The sequence below is a fragment of the Mesoplodon bidens genome, assembly GCF_964165515.1.
Source record: "Mesoplodon bidens genome assembly, chromosome: 2".
NCBI lineage: Eukaryota > Metazoa > Chordata > Mammalia > Artiodactyla > Ziphiidae > Mesoplodon > Mesoplodon bidens.
In genome coordinates, this window is record NC_138177.1 from 31,672,338 (window position 1) to 31,689,935 (window position 17,598).

General features: G+C 39.7%; 1 protein-coding gene across 1 annotated transcript in view; it reads right to left on the minus strand.

Annotated features, from left to right (window-relative positions):
- Positions 1–121: 121 nt before the first annotated feature.
- Positions 122–17,598, minus strand: part of SLC9C2 (solute carrier family 9 member C2 (putative)) — a 98,816-nt gene continuing 81,339 nt past the window's right edge. The window contains exons 22-27 of the mRNA XM_081254608.1: positions 15,964–16,131; positions 14,553–14,684; positions 8,653–8,838; positions 7,040–7,124; positions 5,144–5,199; positions 122–3,495 (exon numbers count right to left, since the gene is read on the minus strand). Coding sequence (XP_081110734.1) covers positions 3,460–3,495; positions 5,144–5,199; positions 7,040–7,124; positions 8,653–8,838; positions 14,553–14,684; positions 15,964–16,131 — 663 coding nt within the window. The 3' untranslated portion in view covers positions 122–3,459. The remainder of the gene's footprint in view (positions 3,496–5,143; positions 5,200–7,039; positions 7,125–8,652; positions 8,839–14,552; positions 14,685–15,963; positions 16,132–17,598) is intronic.

The window sequence follows — 17,598 nt, forward strand, 5'->3', positions numbered from 1 at the left end:
AAAAAATAGAAAAGAAAATGTATTCCACCACATCTCTTGGCCTACTTTGCTCCTTCATGTTACTTGCCTGGGTCCTGTGGAATTTGTGACCCCCGCTACAAAGAACTCTCCTAACCTGATACCTTAATGGGATTCCTAGATTTAATAATATGAATCTTGAGGATAATGGGACATCTTTTGCTTTTCTGGAAAGAGTACTAAGTATTCTGAACTCATAGTCTCTCAGACTTATTATGCTGTGCTAAATAAGTCCTAGGTTTAGAAGGAAGTGTCCCATACCTGGTATAGTCTCTTGCATGTAGCCCTCTATACTTTCATTGAGTATAATAATGTAAAAGCTGATCCCTGGTGCCATGTTTTAGAGAAGTCAGTAAGCTTTTAGTTCCCTTGATTTCTCCACATGTAAAATTTGGGTGACACTAAGAAGGTTGAGAAGGAAGGTGAAAATTCCAAGTTAAATTATATCCTGGGGAATGCTGGTCTGAAAGAGACTTAAGAGGACTGGCATCTTACTGTCACCTCTTATCCAAGTCACTATATGTTTTGGCCTTAAAGAACTAAGACTATCTGGTCCTCCTTAGCACACCTCTTCTGAACTAATCCCTGAATCCTCGCATTTTGTCACCTCCCTAACTGTGAGGTTCCGCACTGCTGTCTTCCCTTGGCTATTTGCCTTCTTCAGTCCTCGTCTCTCGGAGAGTCTCACTTCAACTTTCTTTTATGGTGACAATTCAAAGTCTAAATCTCCAACATTAATTATTCAAACTTGAGGCTTATCTTTACTGATCGATGGAACACTGGCCATTGAATTTATAAATTCAAAATCAAATTATCAGTTCTTCTCCCAATAAATCTATTGCCCCTTTGATCACTCACTCAGGCACCCAAACTTTGGTGGGCTATATCTGCTCGACCCACATAGATGCTGCCAGTGTGAAAACGCTGAAAAGCTCAAGGAAAAGGGAGGTCACGTACCTGCAAAATGATTTCTGGTTCTATCATGAAGTAGCCATGAAGCCATGAGACTGTGAAAGTATTCTTCGCCAAATATAAAATGTTACATAATGAATATGCATTGCCAGGGTAGAAGTGATCCTAAGTACACTTTTTAATATACTATGGGGCTTGGAGAGGAGAGTTCCCCTTTCCAGTATTGTTGCTCTCAGTTTTCATAGGGAGAACAGATTTAATAAATCCAAAGGTTTATAAACTGTAAGTGAATTATACGGCCACTGTGGCTATGAGAGAAGCATAGGAATTTGAGAGGCAGTCCACCATATGCCTTCTCAGACAATCAGCAAATGCTCTGGCTAGAAGAGATAGTCATCAAAGATTAGCAAAGTGATCAACTTGAGGCTCCTGTGTGGTCTTGCCAGAAGTCTGATCTCCCCTCCAACCTCTACCCTAAGGGTAGGAATATGCATTAAGAAGCTCAGGAAAGGGTAAGGAGCCAGAATGGCTGTGTCTAAAGGGCCAAGTCAAGATGCCAATTGGATGCAGTGAACTGGCACAGTGATTTACTCCATTTGACCCCTCCACTTTGGGGCAAAGCAAATGGAGGAAGTACAGCTTTGATTCAAGCTTAAAGGGTGCATTAACTAGTTAAAAGGTCATTGCCACCTTCTTCCCAGTGATTGGTTCAGAAATGCGCATTGAGACACAAATAGAAGACCATCAGAGTTTCTACAATAATTCTTTCTCACACAAGAGCAACTGGGAGGCATTTTTCTCTCTCACACTGAATATGAACAACAAAACATTAAACTGCTGCTGGCAGCCAAGCTACAGCCTGGGAGCAGGGATCCAGCCATAGAATGAGGCTGTAAAGGTCAACAGCCAAGTGGAGAGAAAGAAAAACATCTGATTCTTTATGATCTTCACTGAATCTGCCGACTGAACCTGTCCTATATCTGGACTTCTATTACATAAAATAATAAATAACCTTAGTGTTTAAGCCTTTTTGAGTTGGGTTTTCTGGTACCTGAGGCCAAAAGCATCCTAACTGATATGCATGGAATGAAGTATCCTCTAGCTGTTTCAAATACATGGCAGTGTGCCTCGTAAGCAAGATTGTAGAGCAGACATCTGTTTTCTGCTACTTCTTTATCCCCTACCTTAGGCTTCTCAAGCTTCATTATGCATTAAATCACATGAGGAATGGGTTAAAATGTGCAGGCCAGGGGCCTACCCCCAGAGATGGATTCTACAGATGGCCAGAAGTTCTTCATCTGTAACCCTATAACAGGTATGGGATTGTGATGCAGAGTACAGCAGACACTGCGGTTCACCCAATATCCATTTCCCCTTATTTATGAAAAATACCCAGACTGTATTAATGGTGGCAAGTTGAGGTGCCAGTTAAAATTCATCTTAAGATGACAGATCAGTGTGGTCATGTGATAGTGCTGGCCTGGGATGGGGTCCCTTCCTGACTAAAAGGCAAAGCCTAATAAAGAGAAAGCACCTTGCCTCACTGGAAAGCAAATGGGATGCCCAAGTTACAGATGTCATTTTGCCACCCTGAGGATAAAAGTTACAGGCCAAGGATGAAGGAGAAGGAGGCTACAAGGAGACTGGGTCTGTGATAACTTCCTTAAACAGCCAGGCAGTCCTGTGGGTCTGTAATGTGCAGCCACACCTGACATTTGTTGACACACAGCTGCTCCGAAGGCCACTCAGAAATACTGCCCTATTCTAGGTATCCAGAAGGTTTGTAAAAGGCTTGACTTTTTCTCTTGTGTTTCCTTCTATTCTTACTTCTATTATGGTTTTCCCTGGAGTAGAGAATCATTATTATTTTTTTGTAACTTTTTATTTTATACTGGAGTATAGTTGATTCTTTTAAAATCTTGTTGAAATGAAAAGGAATAATAGATTCTAAATAATAAACAGATCATAAAATTCTATTTTATTTGACTTTAAAATAAAATGAAAAGTGATATCAAACAGTACTATGCAATGTAAGATTGTTAACTTCTAAACTGTGCTTTCAATAACTAAAGTTATGGAACCTATTCTGTTTTTCAATATTTACTAAATTGGGGATGGGGGAAATAATTTTACTCTGAAAAACATTAGGGAGGCACTAATTGTAGCAATATCACAAATCAAAATTATAGGTCCTATGCTTTAGATAGTAGTATGTTAATTGTACAGTGCTTTTGATAACTCCTGCTCTATTATAACTTGCTCTCAGCTCGATGCAGGATTTCATTTGCTAGGCCATAAGCTTTAGGATATCTTATATTATCCTGAGGAATTTTGAACATCTTAAGTATAATGCAACTACTTAAAATTAGAGCTTTTGCAGCAGTCCATCAATTGCTTGTAAAATAAATGCAGCAGTAAATTGTTTTAGCAACTTCTAAGTAAACTCCTTGCCAGACAACCTTTCAGTACTTGAGTCAGGATATTAGCAGCTCGGTCTTTAACCTGACTCCACATATCACATAAGTGCCATTAATGTCCTTTTCTAAAATGGGATCCAGTTTCCAGCTATAAAAGAAAGTCAAAAGTAAAATATTTGATTATGAGCATTTCAGAAAAAAACAAGTGCAATCAGAAAACTTACTGAAAAGTTTCCATTATCTGGAACACTCCCTTTAAAACATCTTACATATTAAGGACTTTGAGTGAGTACATGTGCATCTCTGTACCATCAAATATCATCTTGTGAAGAGAGATACATTAATTCAATTAGAGTAGTGTATCAAAGGCGCACTTAAAGAGCAATGTTAGGAGAGCTGAATTCCAGTTAACTTTGTGACTGAGTGCAAGGGAAGCTGGAAACTTTTTTCCTAAATTGGAATGAGCATTTTTTTAATAATGGGGCCTGGAAAAGACAGTGGCAAGTGAGGAACCAAATCACTAGACTCCCAGTGAGATTCCCCATTTGTGAAATAGGGTCCCTTTAAAAAAGGAGAGGATGACCGAGGAAGATGGCCTAAAAAGATTTAAATTGCTTTGTTTAAATGAACAAAGAACTGTCAGTTTGGTCAAGGCCACTGTCCTTCCCCCAACAAACACACTGCAAACCACCGTGATTGTCATAAATAATAGTGGCAGGACCAGAATTTCTATTAGGAGGGTCTTAGGGTGGCTATCTGGTTGGGGATGTGATGGGCCAAGGGACTTCTCGTGAAGCTGCCTTTACACAGCACATCATTTTTCCTTAGAAGACGTGTATTTGGAGTGACTTGGCAACTGGGGGAGGAAGGGTGCTGAAGGCCCCTGAAGCCCATTCTTGGCACCGTTACTGCTACCTGGCCCACTTCTGCATTTGTCTATCGCCTATTGCTCTGTCAGAGCTGTCTTCTCCTCCACTCCACTCAGCAGTGGGCTCTGGCCCAAGGGAACTCTGTCAGGGCCCTTCACAGAGACCTCTCCCCCGCCTTGCAGGCTACTCTTCTCCCCACCAGATTTGCCTCTACCAGCCCTCTCCCTCTCCAACGCTAGGCCTGGCTTCCAGCACTTCTGAAACTTTTCTAAATTAGCTCTGATTGCTGAGGAAACTAGGAAATAATGTCAGGGCAACGCATAAGTGACTCTCCATAATAGAATGTTTTGAGGTCTCTTGTTTCATCTTAAATTCATGCAAATTTGTCATCCTACTCCATAGTGTGTTTGTTTCAAGACAAAATATTTTAAGTAACCTAACAGCAAAATGAGTTAACTTCTCCCTTTGAAAGACTGTCAAATAAAATTGATACCCTAGGAAGATGCCTGTGATCTACCTGTGCGCCACACACACACCCATCAGAGAGACCCACACATCCATGGGAATGAGCACTCCAAAGAGAGAATCATCCATATTTACATACTAATGTCTAACTGTGTGTATGGTGAATGGCCCTCCCCATCCTTAATCCCAGATAGCCCTACTTTTGAACTAAATATCGGGGGGAAGGGAGTTAGGAGGGGGGAAATTGGGAGAGGGGGGCTAGGGCAAAATTACAGTTTTCAAAAATATTCTATAATTTTAATTGTTAAGTAATTCAGGTGAACTTTAATCCCAATTTTCCCATATTAACGAGCTGCCATTTTTCTCACCACCTACATGTTGCTACTTGACTTTACAATTTATTTTCGCTGTGTAGTTTAATATTCACAGTAAGAAAAATCTAATCAAAGTGTCGTTTATTACCTCATTTTTTCTCTTCCAGTGATAGTCTCTCTTGGTCATTCCAAGACCGGTGTTGACTGAGCCAATCCAAATAAATGCATGAAACAGAAAAACTAAATTAGGAATTTAAGAGTATAGGTAGCAGGAGGATATTTTGAAATTTCAACTTACTTCCTCCCTGTAAGTGTTGCCTTTCTCTTCTCCCCTTTCAAATAGGCTTTTTACTTTTTTCCCTTAAGGATACTTGTTACTAGGCTCCCAAAAGTCCAATACAAGGGCTGGCAAACCCAAATGAGAAGAGGCAGGTCACACAAAATGGTTTGGATATAACACAAGAGGGAGTGGACTGAGGCAAATCGTAGAGCATCTGCTTCCCCTGTAGGAGCCAGAGATTCTCAGCTCTGATTGTTGCCTCACATAGATATGAGGACTGAGGGTTGGCAGACTTTCTGAATTTTTTTTTCAAGAAAAGCTCAAAATCTGGATTTTTTTAAATGTGAAATTTCTGGATGTTTACATATTTGACAATTTTAAAATTTTAAAAGAACACATGTATGTGGGCCAAATCCAGTGTACTGGCTGGATCAAGTCCACGGGCCTACCATTTGTGACTTTCCTCCCAAACACATCAGGGAATGCAGAGTGATATATATTTCCCTCACTCTAAAATAGCCCTCAGGGTGCCCCAAGGGGGCTGACATTAGACCCTGAGCTCCCAGCCTTGCCATACACTCCTGTGCCCCAAGAGTGCTGGGGAAGTAGCAGAGTGGCAGACCTAAAGACACTGTGAAGGCTGGTGTGAGGGTCATCTCAGTGCTAGCCAACTTGGACAGGAGACCCAGGAGCAGAGGGAGCTCCCAATATCATGGTGCTGCGTATGACCCCAGAACAGGGCATGCAAAGTGAGCTGTAAGAATGTCTGAGGTTGAATTTGCTTCTAGGGGAGAAGTGAAATTACTTCTTGAATATCTCTCCTCCTGACAAGGGCAGAGGCCTTGTTCGCTCACTCACCAACTAGTGCTTTGCACAGTGCCCAGCATACTGTGGGGTTGCATTTTATAAGAATTATGCAAATGAGGAACACTGAGATGTAAACTATTGATAAAATGTGCCCTTTATGCACACAATTTGAAATCACGTAACCGCCTCCCCCACAAATTAACAATTCATTATGAATGACTGAGCTAGCAGGTTACATGAATCGTAAGCACTGGGATGGTGCTAATTAGAGAAGCAAATCAAGGTTGACTGTGTTTTCAAGCTGGGGTAGCTGGGAAAATGATGACACTAGGCTTGGTAAGGCAGGATGCTGAGCACTGAGTGAAAGATCTTGAATGTATTTTCCCTACAGCAAGGCCTTCCTATCTAGTCTTCTTTATAGTATGCTTAGCACCATGATATAAGCAATTGGGTACTAATATGCATTTACTGACAATAATTATTTAGTGACTATCAAAGTGCACCTCAAAGCAAGTCACCTGAATTGTGGCTATGACCGTGGCTTTCAATGAACATGGGTCAGATTCTATATTCCCTTTGGTCGTTGAGAGAAAACCGGCTCCCACACCTGGGCCTGCTGTGTGAGTCGATCCCCTCCCCATTCCTGCTCTGCCCCCAACAGCACTACGGGGCTCCAGCCTATAGGATCAGAGTACAAGGTAGAAGCTGCTGTTCTCCCACAAGGTTGTGAAGGGAAAGACACGAGAGAGAGTTAAGAGCCACCTGGATTTCAGTGTCTGGAAGTCTCTGATATGTGACCTCCCAGAAGCAATGTGGCAGCCAGGGAGGGCCCAAGAATGGAGATGGATGATAAACCCACACAACGCCCTCAAACCATTTTCTTAGAATAAAATGAATCTTGCATGTAATAAAATTCCTTCTCAGTGGTTTTCTTACCACTAAAGGGCTACCCCTTACCCATGACCTTGGCATTATTATTATTTTTGGCAGGCGCAGGTGCTTGGATAACCAGCAGCTTGCTTAAATCTGAAGTTCCCTGCACCTAAAGGAGAAAAGTCAAAATGAGTCAAAGGAGCATTCTTTGATGTCTAAGATGGCTGCTTTCTAACCTTTCCAAAGAATATAAGAAATAAGCCAAAACCTAGAACCTGGCCTCCAACCTAAGCTCTATCTTTTTCATTTCAAATCCTCTTTAACCTTGTTTCAAAAAGTCTTGGACCAGGAGGTTATCTTTTGGATATTTATAAACATCAGAAAGGAAATTTCTACACCTTACTTGGAACGAATTTGGAAAATGGAATCCCCAGCATCCACTGAGTTACTTTTATTCTGACATTGACATTCAAGGGCTCAGGCCCCAGCCTTCCCAGATAGGAAAAAGAGCTCTCTTCCTCAAGCTTCTGCCCCATGTGCCACAGAATCTGCCCTCCCAGAATGCAAGGAGCATACATAAGTAACAATTATAACTATCATTTCTAGATATTATCACGTATTATCTCATTTAATCCCCACAAGAACCTTATGAGATGACTGCTGCTATTATCCTCATCTTACTAAGAGGAAACTGAGGGTCAGAAGGCACCTTTCCTCCGCTCACACACCTAGTGGGCACAGGTGTCAGGTTTTAAATCCAAGTATGCCTGACTCCAAACTCTGGTGTCTTAACAAACTAAACTGTGGGATTGCTCCCACTGTCCACCCCACCTTGTTTCAAAGCTAAATTTTCATTTTCTGTTTAAAAAAAACCATTTAAATTACCTTCACCCTCTGAATTGTTGAGAGGTTGACAAAATAAGAACGTTAGTTAGGAAACTGGTAAATGCACTTTTTAGGAGGTTTACCAACTTTTCCAGGACATAAAATTTCATTAAATTAGTGAATGTTCCCAGCCTGAACAAGCAGAAAGGGTTTCTCCCAAACTTGTTACCAGATTAAAGAGATGTCAGCTCTTCTTGTGGCCTCTTGGTCCTCCTCATTCTTGGGCTCTGTCCTCACATCACTCCTGTGGTCCGATGGCAGATGGCTTGGCCCAGTAGGGACCTGGCTTCTACTCTTCCCATCCCCTGTTTTGTCCTAGGTGTTCACACTTCCCCCTTCCTTACAGAGGCGTGGAATGATGAGGGCCAGGGCCCTCTATCAAGTTGTGCCCCTAGCCCCTAATGTGTCAGCAAAGTGACATGGCCCCAGTGCATCTCCCTTCTTACTAGCCAGTGCAAATAACTTCCAGAGCCATGCTAGCAAGCAGTGTCATTGCCTTGGCGTGAACTAAGAAAAATGTACCCCATCCTTCCTCTGTGGACGCACAGCCTATGCCAGGGCAAACAGCTTGGCAAGCAGAGAGCAGGCAGATTCCTGCCCTCCTTGTCCCTCAGTGACACTCTTGTGCAGGGCACAACTTGTACAACAGTACACAGAAGCCCTGGGTACATTTTGACTGTTTTGTTAAGGGCAGGGGAGAACTGTAGGGCCTTTCTAGGTTAAATTTCTCTTTAAGGTGGCTGGTTGAGTTTTAAAGTCACTTATGGGGCACCATGAAAAGCAAATGACTCTTTAGAAATGATCCTCCTTACCTGTTCACAGGTTTTAGGTAAAATGCAAGGTGCAAGATATGGTACCTCTGTCTTAGTATCAATAACACTGCCATATACAAGAATAATGAATTTCATGTTCACATTGTCAATAGTCATTTCATTATAGCTTGATAAAGTCTCCACATATGCATGATTGAGGGCCACGCACTTCTGAAACTTTAAGTCCTAAAATAAAATGCGATTTTGTCCTATAAATCATACAAAATGACACATGGTATCAAGAAGAAAGCATATTCCACATGAAAAGATGCTCGACATCATTAATCATCAAGGAAATGGAAACCAGCTCACATTCATCAGAATGTCCATCATCAAAAAGACAACACATAAGTGTTGGCAACGATGTGGAGAAAAGGGAACCTTCGTGCACTGTTGCTGGGATTGTAAACTAGTGCAGCCACTATGGGAAATAGTAGGAGGTTCCTCAAAAAATTAATAAAACTACCATATGATCCAGCAATCCCACTTCTGGGTATTTACCCAAAGAAAATAAAAACACTAATTTGAAAAGATATATGCACCCCTTTGCTCACTGCAACATGATTTACAGTAGCCAAGATATGGAAGCAACCTAAATGTCATTGATAGATGAATGGATAAAGAAGATGTGGTATATATATATATATACTGTTGGACTGTTGGACTGACCTCTAAGTCAGTATATATATATATGGAATGAAATACTACTCGGTCATAAAAAAGAATGAAATCTTGCCATTTGCGACAACATGGATGAACCTAGAGAGTATTATGCTAAGTGAAATAAGTCAGATAGAGAAAGACAAATACCATATGATCTCACTTACATGTGCAATCTAAAAAACAAAACAAATGAACAAACAAAACAAAACAGAAAGAGACTTACAGATACAGAGAGCAAAATGGTGGTTGCCAGAGGGAAGGGGAAGTGGGAGGCTGGATAAAATAGGTGAAGAGGATTAAGAGGTAGTAACCTCCAGTTACACCATAAATAAGTCACGGGAATGTAATATACAGCATAAGGAATATGGTCAATAACATTGTAATAACTTTGGAGCGGGTGGTTACTAGACTTATCATGGTGATCATTTCATTATGTATGCAAATGTCAAATCATTATGTTGTATACCTGAAACTAAGATAACATTGTACGTCAACTATATTTCAATTTAAAAAATAATGACTAAAATAAAGGAAAGATCAAAAGTATAAAAAAAGAAGAAGAAAGCAAATTCACTGATTTACCTGAGTTCTCTGAGGGTGCCAAAGGGCAAACAGACCCTGGGGCCAACAGACAGAATTTATTTGGAGTTCAGAATGACTTCTGACAAGATTCTGAATTCAGAACTTTTATATTGACAAGATTCTGAATTCAGAGCTTTTATATTGCTACTGTTTAGTGGCCCTGAATGTGGTTGCCCAGCCCTGATTTATTTATAATCAGCCACAGCAGGGCAGTCAGCTATGCCTCTTGGATTTCTATTCGCACAAGAACCAGAGTCCTAAATATGCACAGGTTTTACCTTGCAGTAAGCAAACGTCCCACTTGACAAGGGAACAAACAAAACAAAACAAAACTTAAGCATACGCCAAGGCTCAGAATCATAGATTTTAGAGCTAGAAGAGAGTTGTTATGGATTGAACTGTGTCCCTCCAAAATTCATATACTGAAGTCTTAAACCCCAGTACCTCAGAAAGTTTCCTTATTTGGAAATAGGGTCATTGCAGATGTAATTGTTTAAGAAAAGATTAGGTCAAACTGGAACAGGGCGGACACCTAATCCAATATGACTGGTGTCCTTATGAAAAGGGGAAATTTGGACACAGACATACATACAAGGGGAACTCCATGTGAAGATGAAGACAGCCATCTACAGGCCAAGGAGGGAGGCCTGGACTAGATTCTCCCCCACAGCCCTCAGTAGAAACCAGTACTGCCAGGACCTTGATTTCAGATTTCTAGGCTTGAGAACTGTGAGACAATAAATTTCTGTCGTTTAAGTCACCCAGTTTGCAGTACCTTGTGACAGAAGTCCCAGCAAACTCATATAGGAGCTTAGAGGTCAGTCCAACAGTAGTAATCTCCTGGACGGTGCCCTGACAGCAGCCATTAACTCATTCTGAACATTTCCAGCCACAGGAAGTACACAGCTACATGATTCAGCCCTCAGATCTTGGTCCCTGACATGCAAATCAAACACTTAATTGCTGAGGGCACCGGCATAGTTGGGGCACCAAAAACATAAGAAAATTAGCAAACTTATCTAGAATTTTACAACCAGAAAAATCTCTTAAAAAGCTATTTTGGGGGGCTTCCTTGGTGGCACAGTGGTTGGGAGTCCGCCTGCCGATGCAGGGGACGCAGGTTCGTGCCCCGGTCTGGGAGGATCCCACGGAGTGGCTGGGCCCGTGAGCCATGGCCGCTGAGCCTGCGCGTCTGGAGCCTGTGCTCCGCAACGGGAGAGGCCGCAGCAGTGAGAGGCCCGCGTACCGCAAAAAAAAAAAAAAGCTATTTTGGTTTTTAAATGCATATAAATTTTGAGTTATGTGGTCTAGAGGAGGGGGTTCAGCATAATCTTATTAGTCCTTGGGGGTTCTAAAAAGTCTTAATTGGTTAGTTCTTTAATAGAAAAAGACTAGAAGGAAATAAGCCAAATTGTTAAACAGAGATTTTCTGGGGAGTAAATTGGGGTAGAAAATTATTATTATCTTCTTACGTTTTGTAACTGTGCTTTTAAAATTTATATAATGAATATGTGTTGCTTGTGAATTTTTAAAAAATGAAAGGACATTCAACTTATTATTGAGTTAAGTCTCACTCCATAGAGTTTCAACTTTTGGGTCCCAATTCTCTCCTCTGGAGTTTCATAGTAGACTCTAAACTTGTCCTACTGCTCATGAAGAGGCAAAGCAAAAGGAAAAGAATCTAAATCTCCTTACCCTTCTGTTAAAATTTTTCTGAAAATTATTACTGCCACATAGTAAAAGATTGACTGCCTTAGCATGATGTGCTAATTTTTTAAGAGAATTTTTAAGAGTAGTTTTAGATTCACAGCAAAACTGAGAGGAAGGTACAGAGATTTCTCATATCCCCCTGCCCTTATACATGCATAGCCTCCCCTATTATCAACATTCTCCACCAGAGTGGTACATTTATTACAACCACTGAATCTACACTGATACACATAATCACCCAAAGTCCATAGTTTACATTAGGTTTCACTGTTGATGTTGTACATTCTATGGGTTTGGACAAAAGTATAAAGACAGGTATCCATCATACATGTATCGTAGAGTATTTTCACTGCCTTAAAAATCCTCTGTGCTCTACCTGTTCATGCCTCCTCACCCCAACTCCTAGCAACCATTGATCTTTTTATTGTCTTCATAGTTTTGACTTTTCCAGAAAGTCCTATTGTTGGAACCATAGAGTATGTAGCTTTTTCAGATGGCTTCTTTCACTTAGTAATATGCATTTAAATTTCTTCCATGTCTTTTTCATGGCTTAATAACTCATTTCTTTTTAGCACTGAATAATATTCCATTGTCTGGAAGTACCACAGTTTATCCATTCATCTACTGAAAAACACCTTGGTTGATTGCTTCCAAGTTTTGGCAATTATGAATAAGGTATTATAAACATTTGTGTGTAGGTTTTTCATAAACAAAACAAACAGAAAACCTACAGAACGGGAGAAAATATTTGCAAATGATGCAACCGACAAGGAATTCATCTCCAAAATATACAAACAGCTCATACAGCTCAATATCAAAAAAACAAACAAACAAATCAAAAAATGGGCAGAAGATCTAAACAGACATTTCTGCAAAGAAAACATGCAGATGGCCAAAAGACACATGAAAAGATGCTCAACATCACTAATTATTAGAGAAGTGCAAATCAAAACTACAATGAGGTATCACCTCACACTGGTCAGAATGGCCATCATCAAAAAGTCTACAAATAATAAATGCTGGAGAGGGTGTGGAGAAAAGGGAACCCTCCTATGCTGTTGGTGGGAATGTAAATTGGTGCAGCCACTGTGGAGAACAGTATGGAGGTTCCTTAAAAAACTAAAAATGAGCTACCATGTGATCCTGCAATCCCATTCTTGGGCATATATCCAGAGAATACCATAATTTGAAAAGATATATGCACCCCAATGTTCACTGCAGCACTATTTACAATAGCCAAGACATGGAAGCAACCTAAATGTCCATTGACAGATGAATGGATAAAGAAGATGTGGTACATATACTCAATGGAATATTATTCAGCCATAAAAAAGAATGAAATAATGCCATTTGCAGCAACATGGATTGACCTAGAGATTATCATACTAAGTGAAGTAAGCCAGACAGAGAAAGACAAATATCATATGACATCACTTAGATGTGGAACCTAAAAAAAAGATGATACAAATAAACTTATATACAAAACAGAAATAGACCCACAGACACAGAAAACAAACTTATGGTTACCAAAGGATAAAGAGAGGGGAGGAATAAACATATACACACTAATATATATATAATACACACTACTATATATAAAATAGACAGCCAACAAGGATCTTCTGTATAGCACAGGGAACTATACTCAGTATTTATAATAATATATAAGGAAAAAGTGTATATATATATATATATATATATATATATATATATATATATATACACATATATATATACACATATATATATATATATATATATGAATCACTTTGCTGTACACCTGAAACTAACAGAACACTGTAAATCAAATATACTTCAATTTTTTAAAAAAATCCATGTGTAGGTTTTTGTGTGGACATAAGTTTTGAACTCCTTTGGGTAAATATCAAAGAGAGTGATTGCTGGGTCATATGGCAAGAGTATGTTAGTTTTGTAAGAAACTGCCAAAGTATCTTCCAAAGTGGCTATGTACCATTTCGCATTCTCACCAGCAATGAATGAGAGTTCCTGTTGCTCCATACCCTTGCCAGCATGTGGTGTTGTCAGTGTTCCAAATATTGTCCAATTAACAGGTTTGTAGTTGTATCACATTGTTGTTTTAATTTGCATTTCCCTGATGACATAGGATGTGGAGCATCTTTTCCTATGTTTATTTGCCATTCGTATATCTTCTTTGATAAGGTGTCTGTTATGGTCTTTGGCCCATTTTTTAATCAGGCTGTTTTTTTTTCCTACTGTTGAGTTTTAAAAGCTCTTTGTATATTCTGGATAATAGTTCTTTATCTGATGTGTCTTTTGCAAATATTTTCTCCCAGTCTGTAGCTTCTCTTCTCATTCTCCTGAGACATGCTAATTTTTTAACCCAATATTTATATTCAGATACATATATATATCTCACAATTCAATGAATATTGTTGAACTTCAGGTCTGTCACTTCTCCAGTTGCTGACTCATGATAGGGGCTCAAAAATTACCAAATGGGATGTAAATATGGGGTTGTAAATTGTGCCAGTCCAAGAACAGACTTGAACCACTACTTTTTGGAGAGAAAGTTCATAGATAAGGCTTAGTAAACTCAGTAAAAATTTGAAAAGGCAGGAGATTTATATTAACATAGGTAGATAGAGTAGACTATAATAAACACCAGACTGAATGTTCATTAACTCATTCTATTTAATGCTATGCTTGATTCTTGGGGATCTACCTATTTAAGATTTGCTGACTTTATTATTTTTAAGGGATGACTGCAGGTAGCCTGGGAAAATCAGCTGTCACAAGGGGACTGATGACCTATAGGAAGTCAGGATACATGAGTGATCAGGACTCTGAAATATTACTTTGAAAGATCAGACACACCTTCCTTTCTTTGTCTCCAAAATATGAAATACATTTTGTAAAAAATACAGTAAATAAAATGTCATTCATATTTTAATCATGCAACTTACCTCATCAACGAGACTTGATTCAAAATACTGATAGGCAATACTGAGAGCAAGCTTCAGCCATATTTTGTATTCCAGGGATGGCCAGAAGGCATCAAAGCCTTCATATAGATCCTCCAGGGAGATAAAGCAAGCCTGAAATGACAAGGTATCAAACAGTATGCTTGATTTGAAACTAAATTACAAGACCATCAGAAAAAAAAAAATGCCTGTAGATTTCATCTTCACCTAACCTCCTAGAAAAAACTATCAACTAACTCTAGTATAGTAATTAAGATACTCTGCCGTTTAAGCATAAGATGATAAAATGTACAGCCCAATTAAAGCTATAGACTTAAAAACAGGCCAGGGGCTTCCTGGTGGCACAGTGGTTGAGAGTCCGCCTACTGATGCAGGGGACACGGGTTCGTGCCCCGGTCTGGGAAGATCCCACATGCCCGGAGCAGCTGGGCCCGTGAGCCATGGCCGCTGAGCCTGCACGTCCGGAGCCTGTGCTCCGCAACAGGAGAGGCCACAACAGTGAGAGGCCTGTGTACCAAAAAAATAATAATAATAAAATAAAAACAGGCCAGGAAATTTTATACCAATCAATAGGTAGGCTAATCATGAGCCCATGATTAAGGAACTAAGTCACATAAACTTATCTATTTTTATTGTCACAGTAGGTCACGTTGGCTCATTCATAGTATTTGTTTCCAGCAAAGTGCCAATCCAAATAAGGAAGACAACTCTTTCAGAATTCACTGAAGTTCAATTACCTGAAATTCAGTGAATTCAGTTCAGCCTTGTGAATACATTCATGCCTTCTCTCCTCTTCCAAAAATGAAATGGTATAAACTGATAAGGCGACATTCCTTTCTGTTTGTCATACTCCTAAGTCTCTGGACACTGCTCTGTTGCATCTAACCGTCCCAAAAGCTTGAAAATTCTTTGTAAGTGGGAACTTTCACTAATTTCAGTTTGAATCGCCCACAGCTAGTGCAATATCAGGCCATTTATTTGTTAAATAAACTGCTTACTTAGCAAGTGAAAAATGGAAGAAAGAGGGTTGAAACACAAGTATACTTTAAAAACACCATTCTCATTACGGTGGCCATTTATTGAGCACCTAAACGTGCCAGGCACTTTACATATATATTTTCCTTATCTTCATAACATCAAAAGTTAGATATTTTCTCTTTTAATAAAAAAACTGGCATAGTCTCCTTGGTTAAAATATCACCCTCCAGATCCCATAGCAGATGTGGGACACTAAATTGGCCTCTCTCAGCTAGTCTACACCTGCTTCACAGTAGCTGGTTGGGTGACTAAATAAGATATCAGAACCCAGAGGAAGCAAAGATGCTGGCACTCCTTATTGACTTGAGGAAGAATTAACTAACGACCCACAATATAGACGGAACCAGTTTCTTACCTGTAAAATAGTTTCACAGATGGCAGTATATTCAATTTCACGCTTAAGCAGACAGCTCAACTCTCCAATTATGTCTCCACTAGTACAGTACTCTGTAAACCTGGTCATGGACTCTCTATCAGCGCTTAGGCTCCTGTCTATTCCAAAGGTAGGAGGTGAACTCTGCAACTGCAGAGGGGAAAAAATTGTGCCAAGGGAAATATAAAATTAAAAGCCCTTGACCAAACCCCAGGAGCTCCCAGTTTTTCTTGCAATTATTACAATGGAAGGAAAAGATTCTTTATGAATACTTTCAGGTGTAAAGGAGGAATTAGGCTTCACAAGAATCATGGTTTCTTTCACATTTCAACTCTCCAAGGCAAGACTGTTTCTAATCTTTAGCTTTACAGATGACCCCTATTTACCTTCCTCGTATAAAAATTCCACCAAAGTAGTCATTGCAGTCTGCCACTAATGCAAGCACCCACTCTATTAGATATTCTTAGCATAACAGGCTAGTGTCTCAGGTGGAAAAAACTTCTGGTTGCATGGATGCATAAATCGGATATCATGAATTAATATGCCTTCAAACCAAGCCGTGATTTCAGTAGAAGCCTTGCTTCCCTTAAGATGCTTAAGAATAATTACCATGAGACATTAACAGGAAAAGGTTTTAGGATGAACACAGGATGGTTGGGTTACTTCAGGAAAAGAACTGGTAGGTGTGGGTGGGGGTAAAGAAAGGTATCAGATTTCAGGAGGAGGATGCAGGAATCAACCAGAAGGATTACACAACTTTCCAGAAAGTTTAGCTGTAAATATCAAAGAGGAAAGCTATTGTTCAAGACACAGGAAACGGAAAAAAGGTCACTGAAGGAGTTGCTATGAAAACTGTATCCTCTCCTAGTGATTATCATTCAAACTTTTAGCGGCATTCATGCTTCCAAAGGACTTGATATTTTTTTATTTAATTCTGAATGCAGTTCAAAGGCCTTCTGAGTAATCAAGAATGTCTCTGCTTTTTTGCAAACCAAGGAAAGGGGATAACATCCGTGGTAAGCAGAATTCTAAAGAAATCCTTCCAAGATTCCTGTCTCTGCTATTCAATCAAACATTAATCTATGAACTGCTGTGAAGGGATTCTGCAGATAGAATTCAGGTTACTGCTAATCAGCTAAACTTAAAGAGATGATTCTGGATTATCCTGTTGGGCCCAATGTAATCACATGAGCCCTCAAAAGTAGAAGAGGAAATAGCTGTCAAAGATTGGTGGTGGGGGGGACAAATGAATTGATTTCTCTGTCCATCAGTTTTCCACCTTACATGAGGCTGATGTAAGGATTCAATGTCATAACATATTGCCATTCTCGACCATCATTTTAAATGTCACAATTAGCCATCTTCATCTCTCCATCACTGCTAACATACTATATATTTAACTTATGTATTTTGTCCATTGTCCCATCTCCTTCTATGCCTCTACTAGAAATTAAACTCTAAGAAGACAGCGACTTCTGTTGTTGCCGATTCTATGCCTAGAATGAGCAGTGCCTGCTGCATGATAGTAATGAAGTAAATATTTGTTGAATGAATGAGTGAATGGATGAATGGAAAGTGCCTGACACTTAATAAACTCTATACATGTGTTAGTTAGTA